Genomic DNA, 22,744 nt, shown 5'->3' on the forward strand with positions numbered 1-22,744 from the left:
GAATTGAACTTGAAAATTTGGCCGTTGCTGCGAAAACTCACTAGTGTAAATCTGGCAACACCGCCTTTAATTTACAAAGACGTTTTGCTGACTAATAACTTTGAAGTCTTACACTGTCTTATTAGCCTATATAGTTATTGATATGCTACGGGAACTGCGCAGATAAAAGGCAGAAGACAATAAGCGTAACATACAGTATGCCAGGTTTCGAGTAAAATAGATGTGATATAGCTCTAAAGGCAGCTACTACTCTTTAAATCAAACAATATGTGGCTTTTTTAATTTTATAGTTTCCTGAATAACTTAAAAGTTCATGACACTGATGCAATTACGTTACAAAGTTACTTGATCTGAACTTGTGTTTTGTTTTCCTCTAATCATGGCCCCTCCACGAGATCGTAAACTTGCTATAATGGGATATCGATCTGTTGGTAAGAATATTGCTGACATCAAAGTTTTCATAACTAAAATGTTAACACAGATAAATTACCATACTTTAAGTCAATATCCTCGGTGATGCCATGATTGATCTTAAATAACATCTAGTCTGAATGGTATGATTGGCTTATCTTTATGAAAACTTAGGGCATTAAGAATTCTTGATTTTCATGTAACTACAACATGTATGTATTGTATTTAGTAAACACACATAAAGGTCTGATGTTTATAGCAGTGGATATAGTAACAACAAATGGTAAACATAGTCTTCAACTTATGGTTCTAGAGTCACTCAATCATTGATGTTTATGCTCAGTATGTATCCAAAGTCCAAACGTGTGGTTTTGGTGTATGGTGCTCTGCTCATCAGCAATCATTCAAGCATACAATTACAATGTTTTTCTAGTCTCTTTAGTGGTCACCACTCACCACAAGCATCATCAGTCATCACATTCCATTTTGCTAATCAAAAATTACATTTTGGTTTCACTAGAATGGTTGCTGGTGAACCATTGTATTGCCATTTTGAAGCACTTCAATTATATACAACAACATAAATATTCCGTTTCAACGCAAAACTATTCTTTTTGTTTTATTTTACATGCACTGATATTTTAAAAAGCAAAAAAAAAACGAATTGTGCATTGTTCATTAACATTGAAATTTTTACTAATCATCAGTATGTTTTACAGGAAAGTCTTCTATTACAATCCAGTTTTGTGATAACCAGTTTGTGGAATCATATGATCCGACCATTGAAAACAGTAAGATTTGTTCTCATCAAATTAGTTTTTTTCTATATTTATATCTAGTTGTTGAATAATTTGGGTAAAACTATCTTCAGCTGTCCCATTGTTTTATGGCAGCTGCTAACATTTTTAAATGCTGTAATTTATTCTTTTAGCATTTACAAGACTAATCAAGCTGAACAATCAAGATTACAGGCTACACATTGTTGACACTGCTGGACAGGTATATTGAACTTAGGGTGGTAAATGCAAGCATTGCTTTTATAGTGTAATATAGATGCTGTTCACACTTCAGGCAAATGGTGAACCCAAGTTGCTACTCCCACCCACTACTGCTAAGCCATGCAATATGCTTCCAAAGGGGGGTCCAGGATGCACGAGTTTGTTCGCACCAGTAGCCTATTTACATACCTTTTTGCAAAAAAATTCAGTAGTAATATTTTTGTTTTTTCTGACTATTCAGGACGAATATTCAATGTTTCCGGATTCATATGATATCCATGGCTACATTCTTGTGTATTCTGTTACATCAAGCAAAAGGTACGGTAACTGATTTGTTTTTGTTTGCTCTTGTATTTCTAGCCTCAACACTGTGTATATTGCATGACATTTGATGGAAGAAATATTAAACATAGGACTACAATTTTTTTATGTTGTTTTTATATCATGTTCTTTATGCTGTAGAAACTTTTAAGTAGCGTATACAAAAATGTTTGTTATGTTAGTGGTACAACAAACTAAACTTTTGTTAAACTTTGTGAACCTTTTTTTCAAAATACCGGTGGCGGTATCACATTGCAAAACTGTTTAATATTTGATTACTTTACAGCTTTGAAGTTGTTAAAGTGATCCATGATAAACTTCTAGACATGGTAGGAAGAATTAAGTGAGTATCCCACTGCCTATCATGTTATGTTATAAATGGAAATGCTCGGTTAGTTTTCATTTCTGCCCATCACATCAAAGAGCTATTTGAAGCATGACAAAGATCTAACAAAAAGTGGAAGCAACTAAATACAAATCTTTTGACATGCTTGAAACTGAAATAAGAGGCTAAGCTCAGTACCTGATGATTGGTGTAACTTTAGTTTAGATGAAATAAACGGGACACAAGGAAGCCAATCTTCATGTCCACCTTCAACTTCAAGTATGTCATTAAGCGTCTTTCCAAATATACAGTTGCATACCTTTAAACGGTATCGAGCTAGCGTTCTTTTAAGTGTTGTGCAAAGACATTTCCACTTGGCTATGCAGCTGTCCGCCATATTGTGAGAACGTATTAATCCTTACGCTGTTTTTGTCAGAATTCCCCCACTAGTCTTGGTTGGCAACAAAACGGATTTACACATGGAGCGTAAGATAACCACCGAAGCTGGACAAAGTCTCGCACAATCGTGGAATGCGATTTTTGTGGAAACCTCTGCCAAGCACAATTTGGTGAGTGTGTGTGTATTTGCTTGTTTATTATACCGGAATTTGCCGTTTCCATGACAAAAATTTGCTTCAGTTTGTGATTCTGTTTGACGTTTTTAAATGCTTCAATCATTCAGGATGTCCAAGCCGTGTTTAAAGGAATTATCAAGGAAATAGAACGACAGGATGGAAACCTGCCCGAAGACAAGAAGTGTGTCGTGTCCTGATGCTGGGGAACACATACCTGTATATGTGGTGATGCTCTGTCACCATTTCGTCCACTGGCAACATAACCTTTTCCCTCACTGGTCACTCCATTGCAGTGACTGTTCATTTATATCAGGGCCCCAGAGGAATTTTATCCTTCAAGATTATTTAAATGTATCCTTAGATGGAAAATATGAAAATTCCCAACCTTTCACCAAATACTTTTTTTGAAACCATTTGTTTTCTTTATGTTCAGCCGTTTTGTTTGTAAATCGAGATACATGAGGGACAGTAGCAGTGAATGCTTTGCTGTTTAAGGTCTTTGGTTACATCATGAAGGCTGAAAAAATGCCTACATTTCATCTACGAATTATGAGACATCATTAATGGTAGCCTACAACTAAAATGGTCATTAAATGGTACCACCATTTTAATGATGTCAGACCAAAGCAATATTTCTATTGCCCGTCGTGTTACGATTCTATTGCCCGTCGTGTTACGATTGCCTAACTTACGATTGCAGAACCTTGTCTTAGTCACTAGGCAGGGGCTAAAGAGAAAGAGTACCTAACAATTTACATCTAAGTCTCTTCATAAAAAATGTGACCAGCGTGTGCTTACTCTTTGGTATATAAACGTACACTCACGCTACTGCTAGCAAGTTCTTCCTGGCAAACTTTGTGTTTTCACTGTTACTTTACATGTCTTGTATTGCAAGCTTTGATTTCAATTTCTCAAATTTTGCGGGTGTCAGCTTGAGCGCATTCCAAGTTATCGCTTGTGTTCCAGACGCAACTGACGTCCGATGACGTCGGTCGGTCATTGTTCGCTGTGGTGGATAGGTGTAGTCGACGCTACATATGTTTTAAAACATCTTTCAGTTTTAAAAAAGCCCTTTCAGTTTTGAAAAAGCCGTGGGCTAAGCACCGTCTCTCAACTTCATGTGAATGTGAAGTACCGTAGTAACATATTTATAACCAAAGGTTGCGCACCTGACATAAGCCGTAGTTGAATACGAATTTCTAGTGCGTCTACTGTAGTAGCCAACAATTCAAAATGTTATTGCTGTTTTTGCTTCTAATTATTTTTTTTGGGGGGGGCACGTTATAAAGCTTTGTCCAACTTAGTTGACCTCTACAGCGACTGTTTTTTATAATTTCCCTGCAATGCCAATATTAACACGCTTTATCTGCGGCTGTTGCTCAGCAAATGGTTTGCTTGTATGTTGTGGTGCCATGGAATGCATGACCTAATCAGTTTTACGCCTTGTATTGTAGGTTGTGAAATTCATTAAAAAGTTTTCGTTAACTTTAACCATATAGTGACATAGTGATTGTCCGCACGCCAAAATGTTGTACTTTCTTTTTTTTTTTTTTTTTTTTCTGAACATTTAGCGTTTACTTTAGAGGGAACTTGCGTACTTCCAGGATGATTATGCGGTCCTCATAAAATAAGTGACTCTAATTTTGCCGTAACAATTCGTTTTATAGAGTTACTTTTTTGCAATTTTACAAGTTCAAATACGACTCAACGCATTACAACTCTGAAGCAATGTATTTTGGTAATGAACCAGTAGGGTGGCCCCTTTTGAGGCAATTTTTTCATTTCAACTTGCATGGGTGATAAATTTTTGCCTTAGTCCAAAATATTAATAAGTCCAAAATTTTTTTGAAATCTGATCCTGCCCCAACAGCATTTTTGAATCGAGCCCCCTAAATCACGTTTTAGGGATAAAATTTGTATTATTTGAGCTGGATATGTGTTGTTGGTATTCATTTTTATAGCTTTTTAAAAAAGGAAGACACTTGCATGCCTTAATTCAAGATTTGAACATTTTTTTTATTAATTCATTTTGTATTATCAATGTAAATGCTTCTTAAATTGACCGATGAAGTGATATGATTTCTTTCTGAGAGTTAAGGAAAAGACAAAGTGATGAAAGTACTACTAATTTATTAACCAAGAAGTAACAGCACATCGCATTTCACACAATAGAATCTATGTTTGCTTGGATTTTTTGGTGACACAATACTTTTTTCCCAATCCATGGCTTTTTTCCTTCTATGGTGCACAAAGCTTCACCAATTTGTCGTTTTTGCCTTGCTATCCGCCCAGTTGCTGCTGTTGTCAGTTCAACTCCACGTTCTACAGATTGATTGTGACTTCTTCGTGTCCACCTTCAGGCATGCCTTTAAGAGTCCTGCCAGAAACACAGCCGCATGCTCTTGAGCGGTGTCGAACCGGCACCCTTTCGATTGCCGTTCCTGGGTTCTCACCACTCGGCTATGCAGCCGACAGGGGAGGTTCATTCAAGGGAAGGATTCCTTTTTTGTTTGAGAAGTAAGGTATTGTGGAGCGCCTACTGCCATATATGGCTATCATTTCTGTATAGGATGTTGCCTCAAAATTTAATTTAGGAAGTTGGAAAAGTCACATTCGAGCTAAAGATAAAAGTACAATCATGGATGGGCCGAAGAATCTTTTTCAAGAAATGCAATCGTAAAAGAATCTATTCTATGGCAATGAAGAGCTCCTAGTCATTCAACAGTGTTCAATAAAATTGCTTTTTTGGTCATCCCGAAAACGTGCTTTTGGCAATAACAAAACCATCAGAGCTAATGCAGTCAAACTAATCTCTACGATTTAATGCACCGCCAATGATGAAAGTCAATCGCAAAATTCTTCAGTGCGAGAGTTTTATCTCGAGGGCCGCATTCAGAATCTGAATTTGTTCGAGGGCCGCAGTATAGTATAATTAACATTAATGAGCCAAAACATCAAATCGAAAATAGTCAAAACAAAAGCTTTTATTTATTTTTAAAGTGACGAAAGAAACGGAGATTTTATATTCAGTACATGTATTGCATAAAAGATATAAAAAATGTTTGTCTCAATTATTTATTTGGATACTTATATATATACTTATATTATATATTATCTTATATAGATAATTATTAGCTCAATTATTTAATCGGCCACCCCCACTAGTGGGGAACAAACCGACGATGGATTATGATGATGATACAACCCACATCAAGATAACACTTTGCCAGACGCACTTTGAGCGAATCAACATAATCAGAAAAACTGTCGCAATCGCCGATTTTCTCTCTACCAACACCACGAGTCTTGGCTTTGATCCGAGACTAAAACGAAAACGAAAGTCTCATGATGCGACAGACCGAAGTCAGAAATTTCGATTGTGACGTAATCGGCTGTTTAGCAATGGCTGCTTTGACACTAATAATATCCGTGCATTCATGCAAGATCACAATGTGGCTGGGGAAACAAACTACGGTACCTACTACAATGCGACAAAAAGACTATAATTTATCTTTATCAAGATGAAATATATAAAGAAAAAGTTTAATTAAGTCACTGTAGTAATTAAAATTTTCAGGCAATTTTAGGATTATTTTATTATATATTTGCTTCAAGCTTTCGCGGGCCGCACAGAAAGTTGTTACGGGCCGCATGCGGGCCGTAGTTTGCCCACCTCTGCTATAAAATAAACAAATTGTTCAAATCTTAAATTAAAGCATGCAAGTGTCTTTCTTTCTGAAAAGCAATAAAAATGAATACCAACAACATATATCTAGCTCAAATAATACTAATTTTATCCTTAAAAACGTAATTTAGGGGGCTCGATTCAAAAGTGGTGTTGGGGCAGGGTCTAAACAGGGTCAGATTTTAAAAAAAATTTGTTTTTATTAATATTTTGGGCTAAGGCAAAAATTTATCACCCATGCAAGTTGAAATGAAAAAATTGCCTCATAAGGGGCCACCCTAATGAACCAGTCGTGACTCATTGACACAAATGTTGTGCTAAGCTTATGTTGATGGTTGGTGTACGTTGTTTTTTTACTTTTTGGATTTGTTTCTTATTCTTAAGATATTGGGGTTGTAGTCTAGTAGACTCTTTCGAGCTAAAACCACTCTTCGACGTGAAGTGATGCCTTGTGCTGGAAAGAGCATGTATTCAAATTGTGTCATAAACTATAAAGAATTAACGTTCCTTTGTTCCGAAGCGATGCAAGGGTATCATGGATGCTCAATTCTTAGCTCGACTGAATGAGCTCTTACTATTTTCAGCACACTTCTAACCACGTTGTAATTGAATCGTAATGTTCTTTCTATTAAAATACAATGATTAGTTCTGTCGTCTTGAGCTGCAGAGGAAGTTGATGGTTGAAGGCCGCTCAATGTCGGCTCATGATGGAAAGGGTCCAGCTCTGGAAGGAAAACATCTGTAGAAAAAACATATTGCGCAGTAAATACCGATTTTGCATATACACTTCCCTGTCTTACATCACTGTATGACTGATTTTAAGACTGTTTATAGTGTGTTTATACATCATGCGTTGCCCTCGGGGGGAATGAATCTTTTTTGATGTCTTGGTGCCATGAAACGTCGGTACGAAAAGAAAGGTCAATGGGCAAGACTCTGGGACTCGCATTTTGAAATGTTTGTGTTTTTAAAAGATGCGTAAACGACGAAACGTGTTTTCTATATCATCGTTATGTTCCTTTCTCGTATTGAGGGTTGGATACAATGCGCTATTGTTTTCTATAACCACGTTGAAATGGCAGTGTAAACGAAGGGTGTCATTACTTTTCAAGGTCATTTTGACACCACAAAGTGCTTATTGTGTCAGTTTAAGGTAAGACAGAAGTAGTCGTAGCGCGCTACTTTTACCGATTGATAGCGGTAGCGCGAGTTACTTAAGCCCAAGTAGCGGGTATCGCTTTACTTTTATAGTAGCGGATGCCCACCTCTGGTCGTAATCATTCACAATGAATACTTATAAACGTCGTCTATAAGCGCAAACAAGAAGTTTTTTGATTGGTAGCTTACCTCAGTATAAACGCTTGGAAAGTTGGTGGCACAACCAAGTTTCCATGACGTGACGCCAGCTAATTCTAAACGCCCCTCCCCAGTCAATCCGATCACCGCTCCTCCTTCGTCTTCCTACAATACACAGTAAAAAAATCTTGTTTTCTTCTTGTTATCTCCAAACACATAAAAAATGTTAATTTAAATAACATGATGCGTAGGCCTACTACTGGTGCAAACTATTAAAGCTGAACTATCACAAGATGTATAAGGTGATAATCTGCTTTTATTCTGACGTTTCGTCAATCAGACACGACTGACTTCTTTGGAGGCTAGATAAGGTAGTGACTACCTGTCTTGCACGGCAAAACACAGAACCATGTTGCTGTAAATCAACGAAACATGCAAAATGAAATGCAATATTTTAAACGTTAGGCTAAGTAGGCTATGACATTTCTACTACGCCTTAACTGGAAAGTAATAGGCTACAGCTTACTTGGCAAATGTGGTCTTTACAGCTATCGCAGATGACACCTTCTGGAAGAATACGGATCAGCGTTTTACAGCGAGAATGCTTCACTATAGAGATGTGACTACCGGTACGCAATGAGAGTTGTGACTTTGCAGCTAAAATGACAAATTGTTAAGTAGGTTAGCCTACTGCATCGTCTTTATTTGCGTAAAGTCGGATTATAATCGATTTTATGGCACAGACTGCAACAAAGCGCGAAGGTTCTTGAAAGTATATGGTGCGTTTGTTGGATTGTTGATGTTAACAAAATTGTAAATATTCGACTAATAGTAGTTGTTACCACGATATGCTTCCTGGCCTGACACGGTCACCATTCTGTACTTTTCCAACTTTTTCTCTCCAACACATAAAGGAAAAATTACGACATCAAACTGCAACGGTTTTGTAAGCTGAAATACAAGATTGATGACAGATAAAAGCAGAGCATTTAAAAACGCAAAACATTCTTACAAGTTACACCTAATAGGTCTACTTCCAGTTGAACACCTAATTAAGCACCTTACGGTTCATTGATTAAGTTTAAGGATTTAGTTAAGGAAAATAGTAAGTTTTAATCTATATCCTGCTATTGATTAAATAAGAAGTTCACTTTTTCTAATATGGTTCTTATCGAATGAGATTTGCTGGCTCGGGTAAATGGGGAGGCCACTAGGCCTGTTAAAACCTGCATAGAAACAGTGTTGAGATTTGTTTTTCAAACCACGAGCATAAACACTAAACAGACCTTCAGCAATGCAATATCATTAGCCAGACGGTTACGTCGTTGGTATCTGTAGTGCAACAGTATTTGAGCGAATTGCACCCTTCGTCTTGTGGATTCCCATTTGTAAGTCCTCAGTCTATTTACGTAGCCGTGATACAAATTTGGATCTCCATCACTTGAAAACAATGATGTCTTAATTGGATTAGATTAAAAAGGCACAAGAAAATAATGAGAAAACCATTCCAAAGATGTTAGCATGGCAAGTCTGTCATCTCAATAACTGTCGTTTTGAAATAGAAGTCAGTACAGTAGTGTTTTTATCCAGAATTTCGCCGAACTACAAGCGGTAGGTCTAAGCTTGTTCCACTCATGTAAGCCTCATACTTCGGCTAGCTGTTTATTCCCGAAATAAGATCCGCCTGATATCGGCTAGTATACAAATCGAATTTCATAAGGGCTACAAAAGACTACAACTAAAAGCAATCTACTCCGCCTGTATTAGATGACATTTAACTTTTTTTCAGCAATGTTTAAATTTTCTATCGGTAGTTTGTCGCATCAAGTTCTAATAAATAGTGAAGCAAGGTTTACTTGTGAATACAGTGAGCCGCCGTGATTATCCACTTCGAAGATACAATGGAACCTCCACAGAACTTGTACCCATTGGCGGAGTAGTGAAGTGACACATGCCATGGTGGGTTGCTTTGTGAAGTTCTTTGCATACCTGTAAATGTAATACAATTAAGAGACTATTGTCTACACTAACAATTTGAATTTTTTATTTTGGGCATATTATTTTTGGTAATTTCAGCAAGCAAAACACAGAAAAGTCAAGTCAGTCGTTAGTCTATATTGTTTTTACAGCAGAGTTTCTAGCACGTTGAACATTTGTCAATGCAACATGTGTGCTGCGCGCACAGTGGGCCAACATCGGCAAGGAAAATGAGAAAAGAATGAACCCCAGCCGCACCACTGTAATGTCTAGAATATGCGATGACATTGGTTGAGATTAGATAACTCACTTTCGACAATGCTAGGTGTTAAATTTGACAACATAGGATTGAACACTTGGGAGCACTGAAGGGTTATAGGCGTTTTTTTCTTCGAAATTTCTGATCCAATACCTGCAAATATCAAACACAGCTCAATGCACAGACGAAGCTGTTTTATGAACTAGTTTATCTAACCAAGTAATAGCCTACCAGTCGTGCATGCACCTTTTCAGTAAAAAAACAAACAAACAACTCTCTTAGTCTAATAACTAGGAAAAACTATTTGAAGTCTTTCTCGGCAAACATAACGTAAAATTAATTTTATGCACTGCGTGTTAAACTGTATTTAAAATTTTTAAGTTATGTATTGCGAATGTTCCTTTGACAAAATCGGTATCTTTCACATCTTTGTCGAATTCATTGTTAGTATTAATGGCTCAAAATTGCGATGAAGTAGATGAGAAGGTAATAAAGCCAGACTTCGTTTCTATTTTCAAGGTTGTCATGAAAGAGTTTTCAAACTCACAGCCGCGTGCTTTCGAAATGACGACATTTCAAGCATCGTAAAGGGACTTTATCACTGAGTCGAGAGCTTTCGCAAGAGAAATTTTGATATACACAGAGCTTCGAATCAGTACTTACTTGCTGAGCATTCAGGAATATTGCAATATTTCCAAACTACGTTTGGATCCATAGTGAAGCACCAAGGTCTGGAGTCGCCATCTGGACTTCTGCAACAGTTGTGGTTTCCTAAGCCTCTGCTGGGAAATCTCGAAGAAGTACTAGAAATTCCAAACATGCTGATTCGTAACCAAAATGCGTTTTATGAAACACAACGATGTTTTTTCAAAGCATGTTTAGCATATTTGGGGGTCCATTCCCGGATCTTACTCCATGACGAGGAACTCATCGGTTTTGTCCTGGCTCCAAACATATGGAGAACTATAGCTTAGAAGTAGGCTGCCTTAGGCTATGTCTACAGCTTTCCAGTAGAAAATGTAAAAAACATTCTACAGCAGCGCTTGAACTAGGGAAAATTTAAAGTGTGAAGGCTTTCTTTCTCATACGGTAAGCTTAATGTGTGTTAGATATTAACCTACCACTATAATTAGTAGAGTTTTCCCTAGAATGTTAGGCCTATGCATTTTAATCAATTGTAGCCCGACTCTACAGTAGGCTACCCACATGTGTTTGTAATAGGCAACACAGCAAACTTACTATATGTGAGCATGAGGCCAAAGTGCATCCCAAATTTGACACTTTACTCCGCTTTTGGTGACGCTTTCTGTCCCTCGGTATGCTGCAGCATTGCCACGATCAAAGCAGTTTCTAGCTGAAGGAACGCGTAAATTTTCAAAAGCGACATCCAATGATCTCTTGTCAAGTACCGTACGAGCAATTCAGTTATCTTAAACGTCAGCCTATCAGCTCAATGAACAAACACTCAGATGTGAAAGCGTGGAAACCGCAAGATAAAGTGAGATGATGATGATGATTCACTTTTCAGAGTCTACAGCTGAGCAAACACCAGGGTATGAAATAATTCACAGACAACAACACTTTGAAAAAAGTGAAAACCTAACAATCAAGATAAAACCCCACCTGGTAAGCAAGCCTTTACATCACAGTAATCCCATCTACGGTGGAAGTTAGACACAAAGCACCACGGCTTCTTGTCCTTGTTCGGGCTTCTACAAAACCTATGGTCTCCTAGGCCAGCGTCGAGATATCGGAATAGTAAGCTGTTGAACGAATCACATCCAAGTTAATGAATTTATTTTTCTTTTTAGCTGAATTCACTTGAACATCAATTTTAGCCTCATTGGATTTTAACACCTATGCAAGACAATGATTTTCAAACAATTTGCAAAAATTAGTTGCTTACAAATGATGCAAAATCAAACGGGTCGTCTGTGAATCTTATCTCACAGCACAAGCACCGTACACGAAATGAACAATGAAATACTCAATTAATATACTTACAAAGTATGAGGGGGAGATGATATGGCCGTCCATTTTTGACAACGTACTCCTGACACTGTTGTAGATGCTGAGCCGCGGTATGTGAATGCCCGCCCTTCCACATAGCAGTTCGTGTCAAACTGGGTTTCTACTGAGGTTGAGGTATGCGTGAGAGAAATTCGTAACTTCTGTGGTGAAAGAGTAGTAGTTCTAGAAAACTCGCCAGAATCTATAGAATATGCAATAAATTTAACGAAGATATATGTGCTTTTGACTTGCTGTCTCTGCTGTGTTTGGCATATATTGTTTTTCGTTGTGATGGTTAGAAATAACAACAAACTGGCTGAATTATGACTCCATAGTTATCTAATTGCAAAAGTAACGCAGCCCACTTGCAAATATTCACCAACGCACGTGTTGGTGTATCGCTTAGGCCTATTCCAGCTAGTACTGTACTTTCTTTTTACTCTAGGTTCTAGGCTGCACGTTACTGACAATAAATAACACATGCCTTATATGCCTAAATAATACGTTAGGTACCGTATCCGTGAAAAAACAACAGCTAGAGCGTTACCGTAATTGCGAGCTACCTTTGTAAAAAAAGTATTGTTAGGAAGCCGTAAACTACGTAACTTTGAACGCAAGTGTAGCTTTGAACACTTTTCAAAATTTTAATCACGTGATATATTTTTTGTCTTTTACCTGGATTTTGGAAAACCAATTTAAAAAAAAAAATGCTGGCCATGGATAAGTTAGACACAATTTTATCCTAAAAAACTCCACTCTTTTGTCCCGGACCACATTGCTTGCACGCTTCAGTGCTCATGGCAGAAAATGCTTTTGTTTACACAGAAGGACTAGGTAGCGAACACAAAACCTTAGGTAGCACATAGAATGTATAACTAGCCTATATATTCACAGAAAGGCAGCTGCAGACTTTGGCATTGTCCATAACAAAGCTTCCTCTCCCATGAGAGCCCAGAGCAACCGTCATGACCAACGATTCCATTTGTACAATTTCGCTTTCTGAAATTATTTACAAATTTCTTGTAAAGTATGTAGCCTAATATAATTCCAATCAGACTTTTATTAAGGACGTTTGGTGTAGACCTAGCCTTAACTTATTTTTTTATTCTGGGCAATCTACCTAAATTACACTGGTCAACAGCAAGTTTTAATAGAAGACCCGATTAAGGAACGTTCAAATATTACGTAACGCCTTCGAGGGGGAGGGGGGGTTTATGCAAAGCGTTACGTTAGCGTCACATCGGGGGGGAGGGGTTCAAGCAAAACGTTACGTAACGCTTTCGAGTACGGAATGGTAGTTTTTTGTGCTGAATTCGTAGTGAAAAAGCGTTACATGGGGGAGGGGGGGGTCAAAAATTCGGGAAAAAAGCGTTACGTAATATTTGAACGTTCCCTTAGGCAATTTTGAACTGTGCTTGACAGTGATTCCGAAAGTGTCCTGATTATTTCTCCAACACACTACGTTTTTGAGATATTTGAACTTTTTGTTTAAATTTGACCTATAGCGATGCAACTGCAACGCAATTTGACATATCCTAATTTCGACCTCAAGCTGGCACAAAGCGGATTTCACAATACATTATGATTACCATTTACCAGTTGCATTTTAAAACGTGTTTTTATAGGCTATAACTAAATACGCAAAATACCTAAAATATTAAAATGTAAATAATTCAAAACCTGATGTGCTAGAGAATAAACGAGCGCAGATGCGGAATCAGCGCCGAAAATTAATCAAGAAAAGTTTACTTATGTAGGCTATCTCTGATTAAACGACTTAGTCAAAATTTGTTGACCAGTGTGATTAAATAAAAATGTTGCACAATAAATCGCCTTACAACATAACTTCGAATAAATAGAAGAGAAGTGTTACTTGAAAGCAATCCCTCTTCCACAAGTGCGAGAACAAGAACCCCAGTGTGACCAGTTGGTCCATCTTCCAACTGATACTCGAACCAAACCTCCCCACACCAACCGGTTCACACCTGTTTAAAAGGAGTTACGAAGCTGCTAACAGGTTGACTGAAAAGCGCCACTTGGCAGTATGCGAGAGCTACGGGACAGTCGAAAACAAATACGCTACTTTGCAATAAGACTGACATGAGAAATGCCGAAAGACGCTAGCCAAATTTTTAAATTGTTTTTCTTTTGCACATTATTATTAAAAAACAATAACCTACGTGACTTTTAGTTGTAATTGTATAAGCTGCACAATATTTTTTCAACTATTTCATCTACGTAAGGTAGCCTACTTGTTTAAATTGTTGTTAGGTTTGAAAGCCGTGCCTCATTATATTCGATACATAGGCTATGCCTTAGGATTAAATGCATTTGCATGCACGTGTTCAACTATTGCGGTTTTTCCACCTTTTTTTGTTGGTTATGTTACTGTATTTTACGTCAAAATATCGTTTTTTCCGCATTTCAACAAAGAAAAATAAATTGAACATTGAATAAGAGTAAATATACCAGGTTACAATAATAACTAAGGTCAGAAATTTTTGTTCAAATATTTTCATTAGCTTACCGGTAGCATGTTTTGATTAGAAAAGAACTCGTTTTAGTCTGAACATGCCACACAGTTAAATTTGTGTTAACAAGCAATCTAATCAACAGTAAAGAAAGCAATAACCACTCACCAAGCAGCAAAAACGTTATGAACAAACTCAATCTTTTGCTATTTTTCATCGTTTCAAATAAATCAAAATGAGCTCTTGCCAGCTGTCGTGTAGTTCTGCACTATGTCTTTCAGCAACATCACCTAAATGATAAGAGAGTTAATTAACTTTTTGTCCAGAAAAACTGTGTACGTTAATTTAGACATGTGCGACTTTACTGTAATTACGAGGAGCTTGCAAAAAAATTGACAAACACAATTTGATAAATAGCTTACCCACAGCATTGTCCGCTTTTCAGAAAGGATAAACCCGTTTTTCACACTCCTTTCATCAAATGTCACAGATTAGTGTTAGCAAGCACATTGTACTGCGGCATGGACATTAAGATTTTATTTCTTTTAATCAACTTAATTGGTCAAAAAAGCATGAAACCTCAGAAATTGTATGTGCAGCGATTAGAAAGAAGTCTAATTAATAAAAACAAGATTGAAGTTTACAGACATCACTTTCACGTCCTGAAATGCTGTGATATAAAAAACTTTCGATTTGAAAAGGTCAACCAAGCCAATAATGCAAACTCAGGCAATCGTATTTTGGATGAAACAAGAACGGGACATCAGTAGAGGATCTAGTGAAGACTTGGTCACGTGCTTCATCATAAACTAGAGAGATGTGAATTCTTGCGTTTCTGCGAAATTTTCTCGCTTGCTCAAACGTATGTATCGCAATCGTATATCGCTTGAGTAACGCATTCTAAGGACTCCTCTCCATTCAGCGGCATCTAGTGAATAGAATAATTCCCGGGCAACAACACTTCAACAATCGACAACTTCACTCTGTCAATCTCGGTAACCGACCCTGCGTCAAGAGCCTCTACAAGTATGCGAAACTACCAGGAATAACCAATCAAGGCCTTGTCAGTCCGAGGATAGAGATTCAAAACCAAACTAAACACGACATTACAGCTAATACAAATAACAGTGCAAATGTGTGACTTCTTAAAGCAGCAGCTTAATCCTATTGAGTCAAATGTTTCAACAATACTTCTAAACATAAATTTCCCTGCACTTCTAAACGACTCAGTTCAGCAATTTTTTAATTTTCTATTTCTGTATTGATATCCTATTTAATCCATGAAAATTCTCAGCGGGAAGTGAAGTAGTGCGAGGCGTTCTACATTAATTTTCAAAGCAAGTTGTCGAATCCAAGTAACTAAAATTATGAAATAAAACAGATTTAGTTTAAATCAATTTCACCAAATACAGTGCAGCACATGCTACAGATACATTGGTGTTTATGGCAACGAAACGCCATGCATTCACAGAGCAGCACAATTTGAATTCCGGTAAGAAGTACGTAATCTTAAAAGCATTTATTGCAATGAGCAAAACATACACATAAAATAAAATTCAAATGAGGTCTAAAATAACAAGAATGTAACCATTAACTGTTAAACGGTCGTATGGTTATACAGTATTCAAAAAAGAAATGTACAGAAAGTCAGAGACTTACACATTTTGAAGTCATAAATCAGCAAAGGTTAACAGAAAAACAAAATGTAAAAAATTGGCTTTTCAAATCAAAGTGATTTTTATATCTGGGGAGTCCCTCACATGAATTCTTCGGAGGTCTCTTCCCCAAATTGCGCCGGATATCAACAGCTATTTCCCAGCAAGTTACACTGAACGACTCTTTTTCTTAAAATATCGAACATATAACCTATGTTAGGAGTATTTAAAGCAAGTTTTCGTCACATGCGCAACATTCATAGGGTTCTAACTTGCTTAAAATAACTACGTAGCATGTTCAATAACAGGCTTGAGAAGCAAGTGAAAAACAATACAAAAGAACTAAAAACATGTAACGATGGCACTCGGTTGTCATTGCATGGCCGCCTCAACTGTCCTAGACAGCAAAATCACTTACATTGATTACACGTATCCAGATGTCAATTTGATATAAAAAGGATTGATTTGCTTGCTGGAAATACATTCCATGACAATCTATTAGTTTGAGTCAAGGAAATCAAGAGCGTACCGGGAAGAAGTGCAACTTACACGATTTCGGCTTTGACGGCAGGGTGCGCAATACAAAAGTGTTGCCAGATTTTTCGAACATTTCAAGACAAAATGCTTTTCAGTCAAACCGAAGCCAAATTTGCAAAAATTGTAAACGTAAAAGACAAAACGCAAAAAACAATTCATAAATTAACGTTTGCGATTTGTCGCTTCTACCTTTTTCTAGACCATTGCTAAGTTGATGTGTATTGATTTCGCTGTGATGGTCAAAAATTTAAACCACTGAACCGAAAATCATCAGCACCAATCAGCGGGACATTTGAAGAAAACATGCCAAATTACTATTTTGCACAACTGGGTCTCTCAAGCAAACGCGTCTTGTAAACTGCTAAGAGTCCGCGGTAGCTTCTGTCGCCAACTCAGGAGATTGCTTCGGATGTAGCCATTCCGATGTGGAGAAGATCTTCGGCGCCACGTAAGGTATGTCCGCAGGAGTCGGTTTGGGTACGGTTTTCTGAATTTAAGAAACTAGGTTTAATGAGGCAAAATATGCAGCTCCCACTTTAAGAATATCGTCTAATGACTTCGCTCAACTTTTCAGGCTGACAAATCAACAAATTGGCAACATTATCACTTCAGAACAGTTCGCATGTTTGTTTAGGAAACTTTTTGTAATTGACTACGATGATAGACATGCAAATCTAACAATTCGTGACACGTCATTTTCAACAACGCTAAAAAGTTACGATCTAATCGACGTTCCACGGTACATGGACAATGAATTTTAGAAGTTGGTTGCTATCATGAGTCTAGACTGGTGATATACATACTCAGCGAAAGAATAATCACACACAAAAAATATACACCCTCCAAGGCCTACACGTAAGAAAATGATTAGCACCAAGTGGTGATTGAACCATGGTTATATACAGTATATACAATAAAGACAATAACAATGAATCAACCTTTTTTGAAGGTAAAAATGAGAATCCAGTAATTGCTTTTTTGATGGAGCTGATTGCACTGAACTCTGCTTCAACTGCCTTGACTTCTTCTTCCATCACCGATACATTTCCCTTGACCATTTGTATGAATTGCTGTGAAAATAAATGTGTTTTGCTTAAGGCAACACCTATACCAAGCAATACAATATGCTAAAAATCTAGGAATGCAACTTTCTGATGCTTTGCATTACACGGATAAAATTAATAAAACGAGAAATAAAACATAAAGAACATATAATCAGGGGCGGCTCGCTAGTGTGTGCTGCGGTGCTGTAGCACTCCCATGAAAGTTTTCACAAGAAGTTTCTCAAATATCTTCGCATTTCTTCTCCCCAAAATGCATTTTATGTTCTCTGTTCACAGAATTGCTAACTGTTATAAGTGTAAATTGTATTTGGAAACTCTGTGTGCTGTGAAATATTTTGCGCAAGGTTACAGCAAAAGAGACACTCGACTGTGATGTCATAGAGCCGCGTGATTTCTTAAATTGCCTGTACAAACGAATAGGAAAGCGATGTGCTGTGTTTGAAGCAGCACATCGGCAAAAAGGCGAACGTTGAGGAAAAAAGGCAATGTGAAAAGGCGATGAGTGTCTGGCGTCGTGGTAACGTCAAAAGCACGTTACGGCGCAATAGCGACACCAGTTTGAATCCGCCTTTACGTTGTGAAATTACACATCATTAAAGTGTTACGCAATAAACCAATTAGTAGTTTACATTTTCGCTGATTAGTGTTATGTTAGTTACAGAAGAACGCAAATAGGGAGGCACAAGAAAAACTGATACTTTTTAGGATAGGTCTACTTCCCATCTTTGGAAAAAAACTGCTTGAATTTAATATGTCATGCAATAAGCAACGTATCTACATCCAAAATGTAAAGTGACATAGACCACGGGAGTCCGCAGCACCCCCATTTCTAGGACTCACCAGCCGCCACTGCATATAATACCACATGTAACTAACTATATACATATATCACATACAGTTAGCAATGATAGAGATGGAGGAGTCGCTGCAGACAACTGGTCGACCCTGATGTTTTGGGATGAAAACCAGGCTTCTTTGCAGCAAAATGAATGAATATGATGATGACAGTTATTAATCAGCTAAAAATTATATTAAAAAAAGTATTTGAAGATTAGTAACTACATGAAATATAACTCGCTCTGCTTGGTATTAAGCACTTTTGCGTAGTGTTGATAGGATTTATTGTTTTGTACAAACATGTCCATTGTATAATATTCATTATCCATGCTTGCAAATCAAATTTACCTCCATTTTGTCAATCTTTGCAAAAACTGGTTGTAGTTCTTTCATCTTATCTCTCACGGTGGACAACAATTCATCAGTCAGCATCGCATTGTCATTTCGGATCTGTCAAAGACAGCACAACATGCATAAAAACGCTTTATGAACATTAGAGTTAACTTGGCAGTGCCAACTGTTACAAACATAGGAGATGACTGAAGTGCATAGAATTTAAGAATGAAAAAGCAAATAGTTTTTATCCATTGCTTAATATTTATCTTTTTTTGATCTGGCATGATCATTAGACATTTTTAACTCATTCAACTTGACAAACATGTTAGTTAAATTTTGAAAATGTCACTTTTGTTGCCATAGTTAGCAATCTGATCGAAGTAAGGAGCTGTTGGGAGATACTACATGACGTCCTCGTCTGTTGGAAAGGGCTGCCAGAACCATCACAATGAAATATAAACAGGTTGACAACAAATGACATTTTCGGTGTTGCATAGGGAGGTGAAGAACACAAGAAAACGATGTTGCATTGTAATTGTATATACAATAGTTAAACAAGTACTTGCAAGCTGTGATAATACTAGCCTGTAGGCTATTGGCAAGGGCATAGGTGGATCTGCAAAATGTAAGTAAAAATTCATACAAAAAGTATTATATACATGCAGATAATATCCCAACTGGAAAACATCCACTCGAAAATTATCTCCTCTATAAAAAAAAATATCAACCTGATAGTTGGCCGACAGCATTTAAGGATATTTTCCAGTCGGGACATATTCTGTATGGATTTTTTTCCATGTGGATTTTTTTCCAAGTGGATTTTTACCGATTACTATCTTTAATAGTCTGGCTTGATAAGTGAGTCAATCAACATCTTGCATCGTTAATAAAATGAAGGCATTGCAAGATCAAGGCTAAAATGATCAAATTCTCATCAGCTGCGAAGCTATGCAACCCAACCAACCAGTAAAGTTCAACCATTTCTATTAATACAAACAGATTTGTACCATATCCAGCATGCCATAAAGCTCATCCAGTCTTGATAAAACTCCTTCAATACTTTCATCGATAGTCTGCACCTGGAATGCATAACTTCTTAACAGCCAACATAGCAGTGGTTTCCAAATGGGTGTCATGATGACTGAATAGCAAAATTAACAGCGACATTCTTACATAAATGCAAAACTTAATCACACAACAGTAAAACAATAATTAAGTAGTAAAACAGTACTTCTGTTAATAAACACTAATTGAACATTTATATACATTAGTAGTAGTAGTGTGTAGTAGTCCAGTTTTAATCCGGTGATGTCCCCGTTACCGAGGGTGGCCGGATTCACCTCCAAGTGCCGCAATCGTCTTCTCACCCTGCCTCCACATCGATCTGTCTAGCGCATCCTCTCTTGTCAAGCCCACCTTGCTGCTTTCTTCCTCAACTTGCTTTTTCCATGTTTTCTTTGGTCTTCCTTGTTTTCTACGACCCTACACTCGCAACTCCAGCGCTCTTCTCAAAACATCATCTTGATCCCTTCTCAAAACATGCCCATACCACCTCACTCCATTCGCTTTTGCCAACTTATCAACACTCTCATTCAACCCAAGCAAGCTCATAAGTTCTTCGGTATTTCTTTTGTCCATCAGCTTTACACCACACATTGCTCTCACCATCGCTCTCTCAGTTCTTCTTAAAATCGCCAATTTGTTTTCCCGTAAGCACCATGTCTCAATTCCGTACAGCATTGCAGTTCTCATATTGTGTGTTGCGATGCTGGCTGCTGGGATGTGTTGTTCAATATTTCTAGATGCATTGCGCTACTATTTGGTTTTGTAATTAAGCTGAACAATACTTTAAGTGTAAAAGTTTTGAAATTGAATGACGTTTAAGAAAAAAAACATGCCATGACGGTACCTCAGCAAATGTAACAATAAAAATACAGCAACCACACAGTCCACTGTTTTCTACATGTTATTGTAAGATAAACGAAGACCACAGAGCTATGAAACCTGTGTTGTAGTGGCACACTATCGACATTTGGTAATCAGGCAGGTATAATTTATAGTTATCAAAGCAATTCTATTTTGATGTTTAATTTATTAAATAACAGTCTTGTAGCCGACGTAAGATTGAAAAGTATGTTTATTTCAGTTACTTTCATAGGTAATATATATACAATAAATTATTACATAGATCACACAAGATGACTTCTTCTTCTTCGTCGTATGAGCTTTCTTCCGGACTATATGTTAGGGAATGAGGTCATCAGCCACTCGACAATCTCATCATCCAGGGCCTTCAGTCCAAGCGTTCCATGTGGTGGTTGATGGATTGGGCAGTTATGGACGACATGGTCTACTGTTTGATCTGTGGCACCACACTCGCATCCCGGTAAGGGAGCCAGGCCCCATCTGCACATGTCTGAATGAAAGCGACCGACGCCAGTTTGTAGGCGGTTAAGCCGGACCCACGCAAGTCTTGCGAGGGACATTCCCAGAGGGTGGGGATCGACGTCGGGTAGGAAATCACGGAGTTGGGAGGTGTTGTTTTGCCACTCCGTGTTCCATGTGTAGTTTGTTCAGTGAGCCGAATTTATTCCAAGATCTTTAACGTTGTTCAGAAGCTGTCGTGCGGCGGGCGCAAATGGGCGTCTTGATTTCAGTCGCTGCTGTTTTCTCCAGGTAGGCGCTGGAATGTACTGTGGAGGAGGTGGTCGGGTCCAGTGCGCGACGAGCAAGGGATATCATGGCTCCTTTACGGCGAAGCTCAGCAGGTTGGATGCCTGCAAGGATGGGAAGACATTCCATTGGAGTGGGACGCAGGCATCCAGTCACAGTGCGTAATGCGTCGTTGATGGCGGTGTCAATGTGGCGGGTGTGAGAGCTGCGGCACCACACTGGTGCGCAGTACTCGGCAGTAGAATGGACGAGGGCCAAGATAGCTGTGCGAAGTGTTTTTGCACCCTTATTTCAACACAAGATGACTGAAAAGTGAAAAGTAATAAAAATACTACAAAAGAACAATATAAAGCATAGCTTACATACATTTGATCCTGAAGAAATTTGGAGTAGAGCTGCAAAGTCTGAAGATGTTTTTTGAATTAAGCCATCACCATAGGTATGGTGGTCCATTTTGAAGCATTTATTAATTTAACAAGTAAAGAAATTTTACACTAAGTGAACCAAACCAGAACTCTGTTAAAAAGTATGAAAACCAGACAATATAAATTTCTTGGCCATGTAATAAGCAAAAAGTGAGCATCTCTCTTTAACTGGTAAAATTTTTGGAAAGCGGGCACCTGGCAGACAAAGACAAACACATCTGAAGCAATTTAACGACAAGGCAGAAACAATCATCCATGCAACATGCAATAGAAATATTTGGTCTAATTATTCATCTGAGGCCGTCGATGCCTGGTTCAGGCAAGGCAATTGAAGAAGAACTCTAAAAAGTGCCCAACAACATTAGTTTTAAAATATGTACCGATATATAAAACATTCTTTAGCCCAAGTGCTAAAGGTACCAAAAACTCATTGATGTCTGTGAATCCTATACTTCTAGACATGACATTATTTTCAACTGTCACCAAACAGTTGGATTGGTTCACCAATGTCGCAAATTTAAAGTTTTGACTTCTCTGTGCATGCGGCTGTTATAATACACAAATTAAATTTGTTAGACAAGTGAAATATTTAAGAATACTAATTGATGATACCATCAGTGATGACTTGACATTAAAAGGCAAGTGCGATCTCTTTATTATTGCTGTCAATCAGCTTAAGTCCAAGTTTGGAAATTGCTTTACCGAAGTTAAAAAGGTATTTACCAAGCATATTGTATTATGCCAATGTATGGTTCTCAACTATGGTGTAATTATAAAACTTGTACTTTAAATAAAAAGAGTTGCTTACAACAACTAGCGTCGTACCGATACAGAATTATTTACAATTTGTCAAGATACAATAGTGCTAGAGTGTATCAAGTGCAGAATG

General features: G+C 37.7%; 3 protein-coding genes across 4 annotated transcripts; 1 reads left to right on the forward strand and 2 right to left on the reverse strand.

Annotated features, from left to right (window-relative positions):
• Positions 1-295: 295 nt before the first annotated feature.
• Positions 296-6,845, forward strand: LOC145787375 (GTP-binding protein Rheb-like). The gene is made up of 7 exons (XM_082599108.1): positions 296-431; positions 1,131-1,202; positions 1,343-1,410; positions 1,651-1,727; positions 2,017-2,073; positions 2,492-2,624; positions 2,738-6,845. The coding sequence occupies exons 1-7, from the start codon at positions 380-382 to the stop codon at positions 2,825-2,827; spliced, it is 549 nt and encodes a 182-aa protein (XP_082455234.1). The 5' UTR covers positions 296-379; the 3' UTR covers positions 2,828-6,845.
• Positions 6,846-6,914: 69 nt separating this feature from the next.
• LOC145787374 (plasminogen-like) lies at positions 6,915-14,887 on the reverse strand. Of its 2 annotated transcripts, XM_082599106.1 has the most exons (15): positions 14,751-14,887; positions 14,497-14,618; positions 13,731-13,842; positions 12,750-12,856; positions 11,852-12,059; positions 11,471-11,610; positions 11,087-11,201; positions 10,511-10,650; positions 9,899-10,000; positions 9,468-9,600; positions 8,898-9,051; positions 8,454-8,562; positions 8,138-8,268; positions 7,663-7,776; positions 6,915-7,054 (listed from the first exon to the last, which is right to left on the reverse strand). In XM_082599106.1, exons 2-15 carry the CDS (start codon positions 14,543-14,545, stop codon positions 7,007-7,009), a joined length of 1,662 nt encoding a protein of 553 aa, XP_082455232.1. In that variant the 5' UTR covers positions 14,546-14,618; positions 14,751-14,887; the 3' UTR covers positions 6,915-7,006. The 2 variants fall into 2 exon arrangements, with proteins under 2 accessions (XP_082455232.1, XP_082455233.1); XM_082599107.1 differs by lacking the exon at positions 14,751-14,887 and having other exon boundaries at positions 11,852-11,981; positions 14,497-14,633.
• A 44-nt stretch (positions 14,888-14,931) lies between these two features.
• On the reverse strand, positions 14,932-21,942 carry LOC145787591 (biogenesis of lysosome-related organelles complex 1 subunit 4-like). The gene is made up of 5 exons (XM_082599362.1): positions 21,797-21,942; positions 19,765-19,836; positions 18,770-18,871; positions 17,459-17,590; positions 14,932-17,007 (listed from the first exon to the last, which is right to left on the reverse strand). Exons 1-5 carry the CDS (start codon positions 21,881-21,883, stop codon positions 16,882-16,884), a joined length of 519 nt encoding a protein of 172 aa, XP_082455488.1. The 5' UTR covers positions 21,884-21,942; the 3' UTR covers positions 14,932-16,881.
• Between the last annotated feature and the right edge of the window lie 802 nt (positions 21,943-22,744).

This window comes from Aplidium turbinatum, chromosome 18, assembly GCF_918807975.1.
Source record: "Aplidium turbinatum chromosome 18, kaAplTurb1.1, whole genome shotgun sequence".
In the NCBI taxonomy this organism is placed as follows: Eukaryota; Metazoa; Chordata; class Ascidiacea; order Aplousobranchia; family Polyclinidae; genus Aplidium; species Aplidium turbinatum.

Bases quoted from the DNA above. Each gene is read 5' to 3' on its own strand.
- LOC145787374 (XM_082599106.1), bottom strand. From the start codon at position 14,545: ATGAAAAATAGCAAAAGATTGAGTTTGTTCATAACGTTTTTGCTGCTT. The intron at 9,052-9,467 runs GTAAACCTTGCT...ATTGTTTTCAAG, and splicing joins GCGGCTCACTGTATTCACAA to TGATGGAGATCCAAATTTGT. The intron at 7,777-8,137 runs GTAAGCTGTAGC...TGTGTATTGTAG, and splicing joins GTAAAGACCACATTTGCCAA to GAAGACGAAGGAGGAGCGGT.
- LOC145787591 (XM_082599362.1), bottom strand. From the start codon at position 21,883: ATGGACCACCATACCTATGGTGATGGCTTAATTCAAAAAACATCTTCA. The intron at 18,872-19,764 runs GTACAAATCTGT...TGTCTTTGACAG, and splicing joins TTTATGGCATGCTGGATATG to ATCCGAAATGACAATGCGAT. The intron at 17,008-17,458 runs GTTGATTCATTG...TCTTAAATTCAG, and splicing joins CATTTTTACCTTCAAAAAAG to AAAACCGTACCCAAACCGAC.
- LOC145787375 (XM_082599108.1), top strand. From the start codon at position 380: ATGGCCCCTCCACGAGATCGTAAACTTGCTATAATGGGATATCGATCT. The intron at 1,411-1,650 runs GTATATTGAACT...CTGACTATTCAG, and splicing joins TTGTTGACACTGCTGGACAG to GACGAATATTCAATGTTTCC. The intron at 1,728-2,016 runs GTACGGTAACTG...ATTACTTTACAG, and splicing joins TCTGTTACATCAAGCAAAAG to CTTTGAAGTTGTTAAAGTGA.